General features: G+C 40.3%; 1 protein-coding gene across 1 annotated transcript; it reads left to right on the top strand.

The window, feature by feature from the left end:
- Nucleotides 1-388: 388 nt before the first annotated feature.
- Nucleotides 389-6,964, top strand: slc5a3b (solute carrier family 5 member 3b). The gene is made up of 2 exons (XM_030758463.1): nt 389-599; nt 2,812-6,964. Exon 2 carries the CDS (start codon nt 3,075-3,077, stop codon nt 5,208-5,210), a length of 2,136 nt encoding a protein of 711 aa, XP_030614323.1. The 5' UTR covers nt 389-599; nt 2,812-3,074; the 3' UTR covers nt 5,211-6,964.
- The last annotated feature ends 8,960 nt before the right edge of the window (nt 6,965-15,924 follow it).

Genomic DNA, 15,924 nt, shown 5'->3' with positions numbered 1-15,924 from the left:
GGCACTTTTTATATATATATATATATATATATATATATATATATATATATATATATATATATATATATATATATATATATATATATATATTACATGTAACATATGTAGTACAGAGAACCTGAAACTAAGCGCAAATGAGCTTCCTCATTCAAAGCACGCTGATGGGAAGTGGGCGTGGCCACTGGCCACTGACTTCCCCTTGAATTGCACCTGCCTTACTTCCTAAACTTACATAAACACACAGGTGACCAAAAGAACCAGTAGCCTAGTTATAATAAGCTGGAGCAATTTCTAGTAGGCGGTGTTTTTGCGCCCTATAACACGTCACGGGTCTGCTACACGTGTGGGGCGTGGAATGAAGCGGATGCCTATAAGGAGCACGGGCAGCATTGTACGACGGGCATCGGAGCTCACTGAGAAACTCAGAGGAGACAACCGGCCGTCGATATCAAGTCAACAACCTCGCGAGGAGATCTAGAAGCTGCGAGTCTTCAGGACGGAGCCGCTTCTCCTCTTTTCACATCTCCCCTATGGGGCGCGCAGAGAGACGCTTTTACATGTCTTTTCTTTTGGCGCGTCTTCGAACTCTAGCAACGAAGGTACACGTTTAGCTTGCATGGGTTTCTTTTCTTTCTTTCTTTTTTTTTGTTTTTGTCAACAGAACCGGTGAGTGTGTGTGGAGGCTGAGCTTTTATCATTTAAAAATATCCGACCGCGTGCCAGTGGGAAGCCCGTGTGGCTCCGTTTTCAGCAGCGCCAGGTCTTCATTGACTGTGTTGCCAACTGGCTGTTGAGCCATCAGACCTTTATCTCCCGGCTGACATCAGGCAGAGAGAAATAACAGATATTTAAGAGGGTACGAGTGTGAGGCATTATAAGTCCTGTCCGTGCTGTTTGGAGATGCGTCCTCTATCTCAGCGATCGCTAATGATGACGAGTACTATCTCCTAGAAGATGCGCAGTTTTCGCAGGCGGATGAATGAGTGACTGTTCTAGAAATTTCCACCCACCACTTAGGTGCAACTGGGGCTTCACGCCTGACCACTGGTACACTAGTGTCGCCGCCTCTTTGTATCCACAAAGGCACTCCTCAGGCTGTCAGGCACATCTGGCCATTAATTAAAGCAGCATTGTTCTGTACACTAACTATCCATTATACCACTGCTCTCCACGATGGTGCTAGTCGACCATTCCTCCAAAGCCCTGATCTTCTTACTGTGTTATTGGCAAAGGTGGCGCATTTAGTGTCTCCCTGCAGGCTGTTGTGACCACTGCGAGAGAGCAACAAACATCTAAAATCTATTAAAGTTTTGTCTTTAATAGATTTTTTTTAAACATATTTTTATTTATTTTTGCTGCTAATGTTAAGCTTCAGGGTTTATATATCTCAATGTAATTTATGAGCCCTCTGTGGCATTGGCACATGCCAGGACAGGTTTGTCTTGGCATGCTTCTCAACTTTCAAGTAACCGCTATGAACTTTCACACTGAACTTTTTTGGAGTAGCTCTTGGCCTAGAAATATTTAAAAGAAACGATAACTAAACACACTCATACACACACACACACACACAGACACACACACACACACACACATATATATATGCTAAAGTCTGTTTCTGTGGCACTAATAATGCCATAATGTCATTATTTGGCAGCATACTGAGTGAGGCATGTGTAAGAAGATCCTGGCATACAGGCGTGATGGTGATTGTTTTGAGTCCTGCATTTTATAATGATATTGCAAATACAATGATATTTGTCTGTTGAATGAATGCAATATTTCAGAGCCAGCGTCTCATAGTCAGTTTGTGGTGAACACATGGAGTGCAGCCCTCTGATGGGATGGTAAAATGAAAACAAAGGCTTCTTTTATAGAGAAGGATGGTTATGCATAAAGCATGGTTGTGAAGTCCAATGCGTGGGGTTATTTTCTCCCATGCATGGCAGGCTGAAACCTCAGGAGAAGCCAGGCAGCCAAGTGTGTGTTTTGTGTGTGTGAAACTGACACAAAACAGATGTGCTCAGACATCCCCATGCCTATTACTTTTTTGCTGACACAGGAATTTTATTTGATCCATTAGTCTGTTAATCTTATAAGTTTCTGCAGAATTTGGAATATTTAGCATATGCAGAATGCAGTTAACTATAGACTTTAGTGGCTTAACTTTTGTTTATGCAGTTAAATAATTTTCTCCTAATTTCAGGGCTGGAATATGAAGACACCAGGTGTGTGTGTGTGTGTGTGTATAAAAGCCGACCGCTCCTTATTTAAACTTGCAGCCATAAACATGTTTTTCCTACCTATATACAGTCATGTTTATCTTAAAGAACTGCAAGGTTTTTATTAAAGACACAAGTCAAGCTACCTATTGGGTAATGCAGCAGCGGCACAGTTTCTGGTTGCGCGCTTTTGTTCTTTGCTACTCTTCATGGTGCCTTACATAATGTTTCTTTGAAGGTTTTATAGTAGTGTGGCTTGAGTCTTTTTGTGTTTTAAAGAGATTAAGGAGGAAAGTCACAGGAAGTCTAATCCCAAGGACTGGTGCTGGAAAAATACTGGAGTTGCAACGCTGAATATCAGCATTATATTGATCTTTGTGGGATTTATTGAGCATATTTTCACTTTTTTTTTCTTTTTCTTTTAATCAATTTATTTTTGCAGTTTGAGTTATATACCAGTGAGGATGTCGTCAAATGCAACACATTTGTCTTTTGTTTCTTTGTCTTTCTCTTTTTGCCCCCCCCCCCCCCCCCCCCCCCCCCCTCAAATCAAGGCTCTAATGTAGTGTTTTTCTTTGCTGTCTTGCAGGAATTTTTACTCTTTCTAGACCAGAGGCATGCAGCATCCTCCGCTTAAAAACTAGAACGACCTCTGTGCCGGTGGATAACCTCGTTCAAGTAGTGAATTTGACCAGACGGTGGATCTTAACATCTTCCATCCAGACGGCAAACCAAAGCACAACATTCCCATTCCTCCGTTTTATTTATTTTTTTTAACCAAGTGCAAGATAACTATATTTATATATTTCCATTTTATTTTGGAAGGGTTCCTGTAAGAGATCTCTTAAAAAAATGGCTGGTGGAATGGAAGCAGCCGACATATCGGTGGTGGCACTGTATTTCATCCTGGTGCTAGCCATCGGGTTTCTTGCTATGTGGAAAGCCAATCGCAGCACTGTGAGTGGCTACTTCCTGGCTGGACGCTCAATGACATGGATAGTTATAGGTGCCTCGCTGTTTGTTAGCAACATTGGCAGTGAACATTTCATTGGCCTGGCCGGGTCAGGAGCCGCAAGTGGCTTTGCTGTGGGAGCGTGGGAATTTAATGCACTTCTTCTTCTGCAGCTGCTGGGCTGGGTGTTTATCCCTGTGTATATCCACTCGGGAGTCTATACCATGCCAGAGTACTTGTCAAAACGCTACGGTGGTGACCGACTAAAGATTTACTTTGCTTTCTTGTCTGTGCTACTTTACATTTTTACCAAACTGTCTGTGGACTTGTATGCTGGAGCTCTTTTTATTCAGGAGTCCCTGGGGTGGAATCTCTATTTGTCAATTGTTCTGCTCATCAGTATGACTGCTCTACTCACTGTCACTGGTGGATTGGTGGCAGTGCTGTACACAGACGCCCTTCAGGCAGTGTTGATGATTAGTGGAGCCCTAACCTTAACAATCATGAGTCTCATCAAAGTTGGTGGGCTAGAGGGTGTCAGAACTAAGTACATGCAGGCAGTTCCTAATGTTACTGCTATATTAGCCACTGGAAACTACACGTACTCACCTTCGTGTCGCATTGAGCCTAAACCAGACTCACTGCGCATCCTTCGAGGTCCCCTGGATGAAGACATTCCTTGGCCAGGCTTCATTTTTGGTCAGACTCCTGCATCTATTTGGTACTGGTGTGCAGACCAGGTTATTGTTCAGAGAGTACTAGCAGCAAAGAACATTGCTCATGCAAAGGGCTCAACACTCATGGCTGGATTTCTCAAAATCCTGCCCATGTTTGTAATAGTCATTCCAGGAATGATTTCCCGCATCATGTTTGCAGATGAGATTGCCTGCATCGGACCAGAGCACTGCATGGCTGTGTGTGGTTCTCAAGCCGGCTGCTCGAACATTGCCTACCCACGTCTGGTTATGGCAGTGATGCCTGTGGGACTCAGGGGTCTTATGATGGCAGTCATGATAGCTGCCCTGATGAGTGACCTCGACTCGATCTTCAACAGTGCAAGCACCATCTTTACCTTGGACATCTACCAAACTATTCGGAGGAAAGCATCCCAACGCGAGCTACTGATTGTGGGTCGCATGTTTGTTGTGGTCATGGTGGTCATCAGCATTGCCTGGGTCCCTGTCATTATTGAGATGCAAGGTGGACAGACATACCTCTACATCCAGGAAGTTGCTGGCTACCTCACTCCACCAATCGCTGCCCTTTTCCTTCTAGGTGTATTCTGGAAGCGATGTAATGAGAAGGGTGCATTTTGGGGAGGCATGACAGGTTTTACTCTAGGTACCACACGACTGATCCTGGCATTTATATACCGCCAGCCTCGCTGTGACCAGCCTGATAATAGGCCCGCCTTCATTGTTCATATTCACTACATGTATTTTGCAGCTGGGCTCTTCTGGATTTCGGGGTTGGTGGCGGTCGTGGTCAGTTTCTGTACTTCTCCACCAGATAAGGAGCAGGTTCGCACCACCACAGTTTGGGGACTCTGTGACATTGAAATGACTCCCGCCAAAGACAGAGAGGAAACATACCGACTGACCGAGAAGAACCACTGTAATGGTGACACAAGCCTCCGAAAAGACATTCCTCCGGACGTAAAAAGAGAGAGGTGTGTGGATGGGATGGATATCAAACTTTTGATCCCTTCTACGGACCGTGACCCAGCAACCCCAAGTACAGAAACATCCCCCGCCACCACCCCTGGAGCCCAGATGGGTGTTGGAAAGATGGAGATGATCAGAGCAGAGGAAGGCAGCCACACTAATGGGGAGACCAGCAGGTGCATGCGTTTGCTGGACTTGGTTTGTGGCTTTAAGGATGGAGCGCAGAGTGCGCAGCAAAAACTAGGGAAGGAGGATGCAAGAGCCATTGCGGAGATGCTGTACGAGCCTCCTCGAGTTAAAATTCTCCTCAACTTGGGCTTGCTATCCGTCTGCTCTGTGGGCATCTTGATGTTTGTTTATTTTTCACTGTAGTTAAACCCTGCACTGAAGTAACAGAGACTGGAGTGGGGAAGGTGTATCGGTGGTGGTGTTTTGGGGCTTTTAGAAAGGGTCGAATTTTCAGAGATTTATGAAGCTCTGTCTGTAATATTTACAGTTGTATTTTGTAGCTCTCTAACAGGGATCTAAGCTTAGTGTAATCATTTTTTTTTAAATGATTAAAGCTTCTCCACATAAAAAGAAAACTGGCACTAATGTGTCCATTTTGTACAGCACTTATTGTTAATCCTGCATTCAAAATATCTACTGACATTTTTTAGAATTGTTGTACTCTAAGTGAATTCAATATTTGCCTTATTTGACATATGCACTTGTCTGTCTTTTTTTCGTATTGTGAAAAATAAATGTATTCTGTGATTTAAGCTCTCATTTTACTCTTGTTCACAGTGACTGTAGGCTTAGTTGCTGGTGTAGCATACATATGTCGAATACTACAGAATATCTTGTTTATTTTATTTTACACTTTTACTATGCTTGGTTGAGGGGCCATTATGAACTTTGAAAAACAGTTAATGCTACGAAGCATTGCTTCACTGCTGGTATTGCATATTACAATTATATTTATTGTGATTATTATCGGTTTGATTTAGCCTACTGAATGTGTTGCATCTAAATTTATTGAAGCTTACAGTTAATATTTGATGTTTAATATGTACATCTTTTGCAGTACAGAGGAAAAAGAGCGACAGAGAGGTAAAAGAAGCACAAGATTAGAAATGTATTATATTTTCCCCTCAAGATGGATGAAAAACATAATGTAAATGGTACATTTGGATTGGCTGTTTACTGTGTTGTCACTGATGACCAAATTCCAGGCTTTACTGGAGCTGTCCTATTTTTATTATATTGCATTTTCTAGTACTGTGTTTTGATTGTTTGTTTTAAATCTGTGGCTATATTGTGTTAAGGTTCAAAAACAACTTATTCTTTTTTTAATGCACTAATATTGTATCATAAAAAGCTACAAGTACCAATCCTCACGGGTTTATCAGTTTATAGTTTATGTGAATTTCATTTTATGTTTGACATTGAAATGTCTGTCTATTGCATTATGTCAACATGTACTTCAGGGCTCATTGCAACACCCACAACATACATTTCTTCTAAAGCAGGCTATCTGTTGTGTATCTACTGTGTGTCAATGTATTTCTAGTGCACTGCAGTGCTGAAATCTCATTAATCTTGTTTGAAGTGCATCTTTTATGAGCCTCCTACCAAATGTGTCTTAGTGTGCAATGTTGAAGTGACAAAACATCAAAGAACACAGATGTTAAGAAACTGTGTAGTGAATGCCACATTTTAGTTGTGTTCACAATGAATTTTTCTGTTTTAGTTAGCATTGGCAGGTAATCATAAACAGAAATGACATTTCAGACGTTTGCTGACATGGCAACACTTCACTGGGTGAGTGTACTTGTGACATTATCAAGAGTATTTCAGCCAGGGTGCTCGAAAATTGTTGGCATTCTGGTGGTAATTTTTATTCTTGCTCATCCCCAGAATAAAAATAAATAAATATAAAGTACTGTGTTTATATGATTTTGACACCAATGTTGAATGACCTCAGTCCAAAACGGCTTGAAAGATGCATAACATGGAGGATTGTTAAGAGATGGTTGCTGTATGATTATGTGAAAGAGCTTTAAAAACCCTTTCTTTCTTTCTGAGAGATTATACATTGTTATTTTTATGGATTTTATTTTTAGAGATTGAAAATAAAGTTTCCCTGGAGACCAAAGGCAAATGTGTCTTCGTTCTTCATAATCAGAAAGATGAAATGAGAATGAAAAAGTCATGAAAACAACATAAATGTTGGACAATGTTGACATTTATTTGGAGTATGTGGCAAACGATTTGTTTGCTGTTATTGCAACATCACAAATTTTATTGCAGTATAATTATCTGCTGGTTGCAAGATCCAAGAAGTCTGAGCATCTGTTTTAAAGAAATTGCTAAATGGCTTTAATTCAGATTAGATTAATTATGGACCCTACTTTGCAATTCCTCTCTTGTGGTTCTGTTGGTACCGACTCTCATTACAAGTTCTGAATAACTGCATTGTGTCTAAATGATATTTTGCAACGTCTTGCTGTGATTGAGATGCTGTTTTCAGAACTATGAAGAGATGAAGGAATTCATGTTGGATTTGGATAGTAGCAACATTTCCATCCCATGTGTTTGCTATATATGGGGCTTTTGCTTATTGTTGACCAGGATTACATAAACCCTGGCAAGGCGCTAATAATCTGCTCAGGGCCTAACAAGGATTGGGTGATTCCAGGCTCAACCAATCAAAAGGCCAGCATCAGTGGCTTACAAATCTCCACTTCTTACCAGTTTAGTTCCATACATCCTTTTATCCTCTGGCAACCAAACATTACATCTCTGTAACTTTCCACAATCAAGAGTGGATTAAAGTTTACCTTGTGAAAACAGACATTCAGCATGCTATTTTGCTTGGCATGAAGCACAGATGCCAACACACAAAGTGCAATGTCACATGATTAGGTAATCTGTGTATTTTAGAGGGACATAATCAACACTGTCATTAACTGCTTCTAGTCAGAGGGTGGTATTTAGAGGCCACGATCAGTATTCCTATTTAGACGGTGACTCATATCACTGATGTCCTGTGACTCTCCATAGCAACAAGTTAGAATGTGGCACGCACATTTCAAAGGCAGTTGTGTGGGTAGCACATTGGAATAATGTAAGACAAACACTAAACTTCCCTGACAGGTTTTTTGCGGATGTCTTGACCAAAGCATGTTAATTAATAACTTAGAATTGTCACCTGAAATCCAGCCTGCAGCTACTCCCAGTTGATTTTGGAAAGGGCATTACTTTCTTAGAGTTGTGTCACAATGTTGACCTCAGCAGGAAGACGTGATTAAAGTTTGTGTGTTATTCATACAAACATGAGGACCACGAGTGTGTGAGCATGTATGGGAATGTCCTTTATTTGCCTCCTATCAAAGAGAATCACATAAATGATGGCAAAAAGTGCTTTAATGAGCAGATCAGACAGTTCCTTCTCTATGGCCGCTGTGATAGCAGTTCATTTACAGTACCAGTCAAAAAATTTCATCAGTTTAAAGAAGCCAAGAGCATTCACCGGCGTACTGTACTATTGCATGCAATGATAAATCTGAGAAATGTTGAGAAATTGAATTGAAGTCAGTGGAGCTTTTTAGCTTATTTTAGGTCCTGGGTGTTTAAACTCTTCTACAAACATTTGTGAAAGAATGGGTCACTCTCAGGAGCTCAGTGAATACCAGCGTGGTACCGTAATAGGATGCCACCTGTGCAACAAGTCCAGTCACAAAATTTCTTCACTAAATATTCCACAGTCAACTGTTAGAAGGATTATAACAAAGTTAAAATGACTGAGAATTCAGCCGTGAGTGATAGACCACGTAAAAACACAGAGCATGGTCATCGGATGCTTAGGTACATAGTGTGCTGAGGTCATCAACTTTCTGTAGAGTCAATCACTACAGACTTCCAAACTTCATATGTTCTCTGAAGTGACGAATCGCGCTTCTGGATGAATCTGGGTTTGGCAGTTGCCAGGAGAACGGTATTTGTCTGACTGCACTGTGCCAAGTGTAAAGTTTGGTGGAGGGGGGGATTATGGTGTGGGGTTATTTTTCAGGAGTTGGGCTCGGCCCCCTTAGTTCCAGTGAGAGGAACTCTTAATGCTTGAGCATACCAAAACATTTTGGACAATTTTATGCTCCCAACTTTGTGGGAACCAGTGCACAAACAAGATCCATAAAGACATGGATGAGTGAGTTTGGTGTGAAAGAACTTGACTGGCCTGCACAAAGTCCTGACCTTAACTCAAGAGAGCACCACTGCAACTCCCTTGAAGCTTTAGGGGTCAGACAGATGGCCTCATTTTTCAGTTCATAGTCACTCCATGACTGCAAGGTGCTCAGGTGCTATGGCTGCAAAACAAGCCAATATCATCACCCCTCATCCACCATTCTTCACAGCTGGCATGAGGTGTTTGTGCTGATATGTTGTGTTTGGTTTTCACCATGGGCAAACACTTGGTGACTGTAGGAAGGAAAAACTCCCTTTTAACAGGAGGACACGTCTGGCAGAACCAGGCCGAGCGAGGGGCAGTCATCTGCCGCGAATGGTTGGTGGTGAGGGGAGGGAGACGGGACAAAAGACATGCTGTGGAAGAGAGCCAGAGATTAAAAGGTCTTGTGATTTGTTCAGATCACACTATGTTGCCATGTTCTTTTTTTGAGATAAAAGACTTTCTTCTGGGAACCCATCCAAGTAAGCCATACTTGTTCAGTCTTTTTCTAATTGTACTGTCATGAACTTTAACATTTAACATGCTGAGGTCTGTAACATCTGCAGTGTAGCTCTTTTTTTGCAATTCCAATGGAAACAGTAGGGGTGAAGTTAGTTTTTTACAGGACCGTTTATTTTTTACTATACTATATCATAATATATACACTCACCAGTCACTTTATTAGGTACACCTGTTTAGCTGCACATTATTGCAAATATCTAATCAGCCAGTCACATGGTAGCAACTCAATGCATTTAGGCATGTAAACATGGTCAAGACAACCTGCTGCAGGTCAAACTGAGCATCCAAATGGGGAAGAAAGGTGATTTAAGGTTGAGTGGCTTGGTTGTTGGTGCCAGATGGACTTCTCTGAGTATTTCACCAACTGCTGATCTGCTGGGATTTTCTCTCACAGTCATCTCAAAGGTTTACAGATATGGTCCAAAAAAGAAAAATTATCCAGTGCTGGGTGAAAATGCCTTGTTGATGTCAGAAGTCAGAGGAGAATGGCCAGACTGCTTTGACCCGACAAGAAAGCAAAGGTAACTCAAATAAGCACTTGCTATAACCACAAGTAAGCAGAAGAGCATATCCGAATGCAAAACATGTCCAACCTTGAAGCAGCGGCAGAAGCCCGTGCCAGGTGCCTCTCCTGTCAACTAAGAACAGGAGACCACAGTTTGCACAGGCTCAGCAAAATTGGACAATATAAAATTGCAAAAACATTACCTGGTCTGATGAGCCTTGATTTTTGCTGGAAAACTCAGATGGTAGGGTCAGAATTTGGTGTAAACAACATGAAAGCATGGATTCCTCCTGCCTTGTGGGAGTGGCTCAGGCTGATGGTCAGCAAGATGGCCTCACATCTGTCTGTCCACAGATATAATGGTGTGGAGGATATTTTCTTGGCACATGTTGGGCCTCTTTGGACCAAGAATCATTTAAATGCCACAGCATACCAGAGCATTATCACTGACCATGTCCATCCCTTTTTGACCTCAGTGTACCCATCTTCTGATGGCTCTTTCCGGCAGTGTAATGTGGCATGTCACAAAACTCAGATAATCTCAAAACAGTTTCTTGTACATGATAAGGAGTTCACTGTACTCAAATGACCTCCACAGTCACCAGATCTCAATCTAACAGAGCACCACTGGGATGTGATGGAGCAGAAGATGACAAATCTGCAGTAACTGTGTGATGCTATCATGTCAACATGGACCAAACTCTCTGAGAAATGTTTCCAGCACCTTGTTGAATCTATGCTATGAAGACTTTAAGGCAGTTCTGAATGGAAAAGGGGGTCCAACCTTGTCCTAACAAGGCGTACCTAATAAAGTGCCCAGCAAATGTATTAAGATTAAGATTAAGATTAAGATAGTGTTTATTTGTCACATGCACAGTTATACACAGTACAATGCACAGTGAAATGTATTTTGTACCTGCAACCATATATACACACACATAAATAAGAAGAATAAAAATAAAAAAGTAATTCACACTATACACTATACTCTATATACTATACACACTTTTACGTGGAATTATAGATTATAAATTATAATGTATTACAGCTAGTCTCTAGTTTCTTTACAGAATGGGGCATTATATATCAAACTATTATCAGTCTATATTTATTTTTGAGAATAGCTTGATACTAATATTATGACTATAAATACATGCAAGTTGCATCAGAGTTATTCCACAATGTCACAATGTGAGCTCTAACAGTGTTTACTGCATTTTTCCATTTTATGGCTGGGGTCACTCTTTGAGAAATGCTCCAACTATGCAAACAACCAGATAGTTACTGATGCTGTATTATTTATGATAGCATATTAATATTTTTGACATAATGTCAGCATTAATTTAAAAAGTTATCATCAGTACAGTACACCCAAACACCCCTATTTTAGACCCCTGCAGATTTTCTATCAACAACCAACAACCTGCTCTTAAATTTCCCCATTGAAACCTCAGACTAGGACTTCAGCTCTCTGGTTTAATTGTTGACATCATTACTGAAATATGCAACACACCATTTGACCCTAGTCATTTAAACTAGTGGATTTCTCATTGCCATATACTATTCCAACTCTCTTACAAATGGTTTTTTTCTCTTCAACCAGCCCTCTCTTGACTCACACCCTCCCTCATTCCCAAGAGGAAACTAATGATATTGTCCTTGTGGAAAAATACTGGCATCCAGGCCATGCTTTGTTCATTGTCTACATTAGACAGTGAAAACACAAACAATAGTCTGAGACAAATGCTTGAAATGAACAGATTAGGTGGAATGGATCATGCAATATGTATTACAAAGTGTCAGCAGGTATGTGCAATAAACATCAAGTCATTTTTTTGGTCATTATAAGAATTTTATGCAGATTCGTAAAATGTATTCTGATATTAAGATTTGCACAAGTAACATCCACAGATCAAAGGAGTATTTCTTCAGACTGAATGCTCTAGAGCAGAACAACATGGCAGCTTCAGATTAAGTCTTAGCCTGAAAGGATAATGAGAAGAGCTTTTCCCTGTGAAATACAGCAAGTTACTGCAACAACTTAGCAATAAAATAATTACAAATTTCTTCTTTAGTCACTTTTGTTGGCTGTTACTTTTGCCTGTTGCAAAAACACATACTTTGTTCCTATTTCTTTAGTCAAATCTATGAAAAATGCCAAAGATAACACAGTTTGACTGCCATAAAATAATATTTTTTGCATCAAGAATATGATTCCCAAGGCAATATTAGCACGAGGTCCAAATCTGAGGAAACTGGACAAGTGGAGGACGAAACAGTATCTGAAAGTCATATCCATAAGAAAAGAAAAAAGAAAAAAACCACGAGCTGAGAGATGCATCTGGCCCCTCAGTTGCTCCATCTATTGTTCACTGAAGTCTCATCAAAAATGGTCTCAGTGGAAGGGCGGCTGCCAAGAAGCCATTCTTAAGGAAGGGAAATGTGGAGAAAAGGCTGAGGTATGCCACATTACACAAGAACTGGACTCAAAATCAGTGGAAACAGGTTGAGATATTTGGTTCAAATCATTGTTATTTTGTATGGAAGAAGTTGGGAGAGAGGGACAACAGTGAGTGTCTGCAGCCATCTGTAAAGCACAGTGGAGGCACTGTCATGCCTTGGAGCTGCATTTCAGCCAGTGGTGTTGGGGATCTTGTCAAAACTGATGGAATTATGAACACAAAAATGTACCATCGGATTTTGATCAACCATATCATGCTTTATGGAAAGTTTCTGATTGGCAATGGCTTCAAGCTAATTACAGTGGCAGAAAACATTTGGCAAGTTTTTCATTGGTGTAACCCACACACTCTGCTGCTCAACCCACAAATGCATTTTCCTTCAAAATGTGGCGCAATTTAAGGAAAGAAAAAGGCTTTCCATCAGTATGAGAATTATTGCCAAAAAGCTCTGTTACAACAAAGTAATAATTGACCAAACAAAAATTTCAAAAATTAGACGGTGACTTCAAAATAACCACTGATGTAGATTCCCGAAGGCAATACCCAGATGGCTGCTCTGTGGCATGACTTGCATCTAGCATGACTTGACAAGTTCACTTCTTTTGCTGCTTTAAAAGGCACTAATGGAAAGCCCAGTTTAGGGATTTAAATGATATTGAGTTCGAAGCCTACCACCCCCCTTCCCCCCTACAGCTGTATGCATCTGCTGTGCACATGTCAATTAAAGAGGCCATGTCCCATAGGGGAGTTTTTTTTTTTATATATATAAAGAAATCTTCACCTGTACAGTTGTCAGGAAGTTATTAAGCTGTAGATGCCAAAATTATTTTGTAAACATGTTTATCTGTACATGTGCAACTTTAACAAAGGTCAAGGAGGCTTGACTTCTCTTTCACTGGAGTTTTTGGCACCTGCTAGTAACATTTTCCTGCTTGTCTGCGTCTCATCCCCACTCTGAGCCTGTAGCTGAATCCAGGAGTATTGTTGCATCTTGTTTGGTTTGGTCGATGCAACGGCTCTGCAGCCTGAGTTTACAGGGTTCATGTTTCACGATGCCTTTATCTTCGTTCTGACAACAGCGAGGCAGCAACCAAAGAATAATTCATGTAACAGCTAAGTTTGAAAGAGATAAGTGGCAAATAGGTAGTTTCAGGGGTGGAGACCTGTGGGTGGTCAGTAATCCTTTTCTCTCATGCATGCAAATTTATTCAGCATTATTACTGCTTCACTGGGAGCTGTTGCACAGAAATTAGGATCCTACCTGTCAAAATCTTTTTTCTTGGCAATGTGTTCTGTTAAAATAATTTAATCATGAGTCAATACAGTTTCCTTTATTCTGCGTACTATTATTATAAACTGTTTGCAGAGGATGCATTTAAAGTCTGGTTTATTAATAAGGTGTGTCACTCTGTTGGGAAATGCAAATGTTGAAAGCGGTTATTTATTCCAGTAATTTCCAAGTATCTTCCAGGAAAGGTAATTTAGAGGCATTCCTTTTATCTTACTCAATTTCAATACAGTCAGTCAGCCATTGGGTGAGGCCTGTGTGTCAGTAGTACAACCCACATATGACCGTGACCAATCTCAGTGTCACTCAGTTTACAAGTCCCCGAGTGTGGAAACTTTCAAGGCTCTTAACTCTGTATACAGAAAAATGATTAGACAGGATTATGATCAAATAATAGAGATTGTTAGATGATATTTAAGATAACATTATCATGATTTCATTTCTGTTATTTGCACATTTTCTTGCCCATATGAGTATATAATTAAACTCTGAAATCCTTCTTATAAGGCCTATTTTGTGTGCAAAATGAGCTGAGCTAATGCGATCGTTACAAGTTGTAGCCAATTATACCCTCGTCCAAATAAATTAGTTTATTTTTCTGCTTTTGCAACATCTTCTGTTCATTGCTAATGTGCCCTTTTAGGTCATGTTGTTATCCAGACACTTTGAAACGTCAAAAAATGTCTTTGTTGTTCATTCCTATTGGGTGACAACGGAAGCAGCCATGTATGGAATGTGGTGTGACCCTTCAAACATACAGCAAACACATAGTCAATGCATTCCTGACGTTCCCCATGCCCTGCACCGACTAAACTATGGCGGCATGCCTAGGATTCTGCATTAATCCATGGAATAGGGCTTCAATGGCAAAAGGAAATATTTACCTCTTTTAGAAATAACAGCGGGAAGAATAGAGTCTAGGGCCCCTGACACAATAACTGAGTCACTGAAGCCAACGAGGTCTTTTCCTATCTTTCTGGGTCAAAGTGACCCATGACAACAACATTCTTGATGGGTTTCAAATCAACAACGCAGCTGCTGATAAAGGGTTTACTCAGAGACAAGCAGCAAGTTATTGATATGATCTGCAGAAAATAATTATCACGTGACCAGCTTATCCTAGTTGTCAATATTTGAGTTGTCATTAAAGAGAGATGAACAGTCCTTATCACTCTTCTAACATTATTATTATTATGGGACTGTTAACTCACTGTGATGAGTTCAGAGAAATAAGTGAGGGCGTATGGAAATATTTAAGTGTGTTTAATGTTTCAGGTCTTCTTTTTGTCTTGGGTAACCCCTCCAGGGCCAGAATTTAACTCTGGGACCACGTGTTACATTTCTCAGGACAAGTGTTGTAATATAGAAACATATCAATTTTCCAAATATCAGCACTAATGTTACCACAGTAGTTGCAATAGAAGTAAAAGTCACACATCAGAAAAGTTAGACACACATCATATCAGTGATTTTTGTCATGTCAAACATAACAGCATATTTAACCAACAACAATATCAAGATCCAAGATCTTAAGGTTGCCATGAAAATTAGTTTCATGCTGTGAGCATATGAGGGCTGAATGCTTAAATTCATTTTTTTAAATCTACAATTACCCATCTCATCATTTATTTTATTAGTATCACCATAATGAACCATACTGAACCCCTTCACCCAAAAGACATTTATCACACTGTCTCTAATTATAGTATCACACTAGGTATGCATGTTTTTAAAGAGCTTTATGTCTTTATTATTAAAATATATGTTGTTATTTAATTATTTTGTTTTGCTTTTTTGTTTTCACAGCCACAAGTGTCAGGCAGCTGCTCCGTGCAAGGGGGATTTCCAGTCCGCTGATCAGCTACTACAAACCCACGAAGTCTACAAACCTTTATTAATTACAGCTTTCCTGTTGACTTGTACTTTGATTACAGACTGAACTGTTGTGCATCATGTGACCTACATGTAGAAAATCTTCACTGAGGATCCATTGTTGTCCTTCTCTTTTATGCATACAGCTGTCTAACAAACAATTTTCCCTCCTAGTTGCTCAGTTCATGTGCACTTGACTTAGTACATGTTTTGAAGCATGGACAGAA

The sequence above is a fragment of the Archocentrus centrarchus genome, chromosome 21, assembly GCF_007364275.1.
Source record: "Archocentrus centrarchus isolate MPI-CPG fArcCen1 chromosome 21, fArcCen1, whole genome shotgun sequence".
In the NCBI taxonomy this organism is placed as follows: Eukaryota; Metazoa; Chordata; class Actinopteri; order Cichliformes; family Cichlidae; genus Archocentrus; species Archocentrus centrarchus.
Note: the sequence above shows the minus strand (reverse complement) of the source record. Positions and strands in the feature narration are given on the sequence as shown.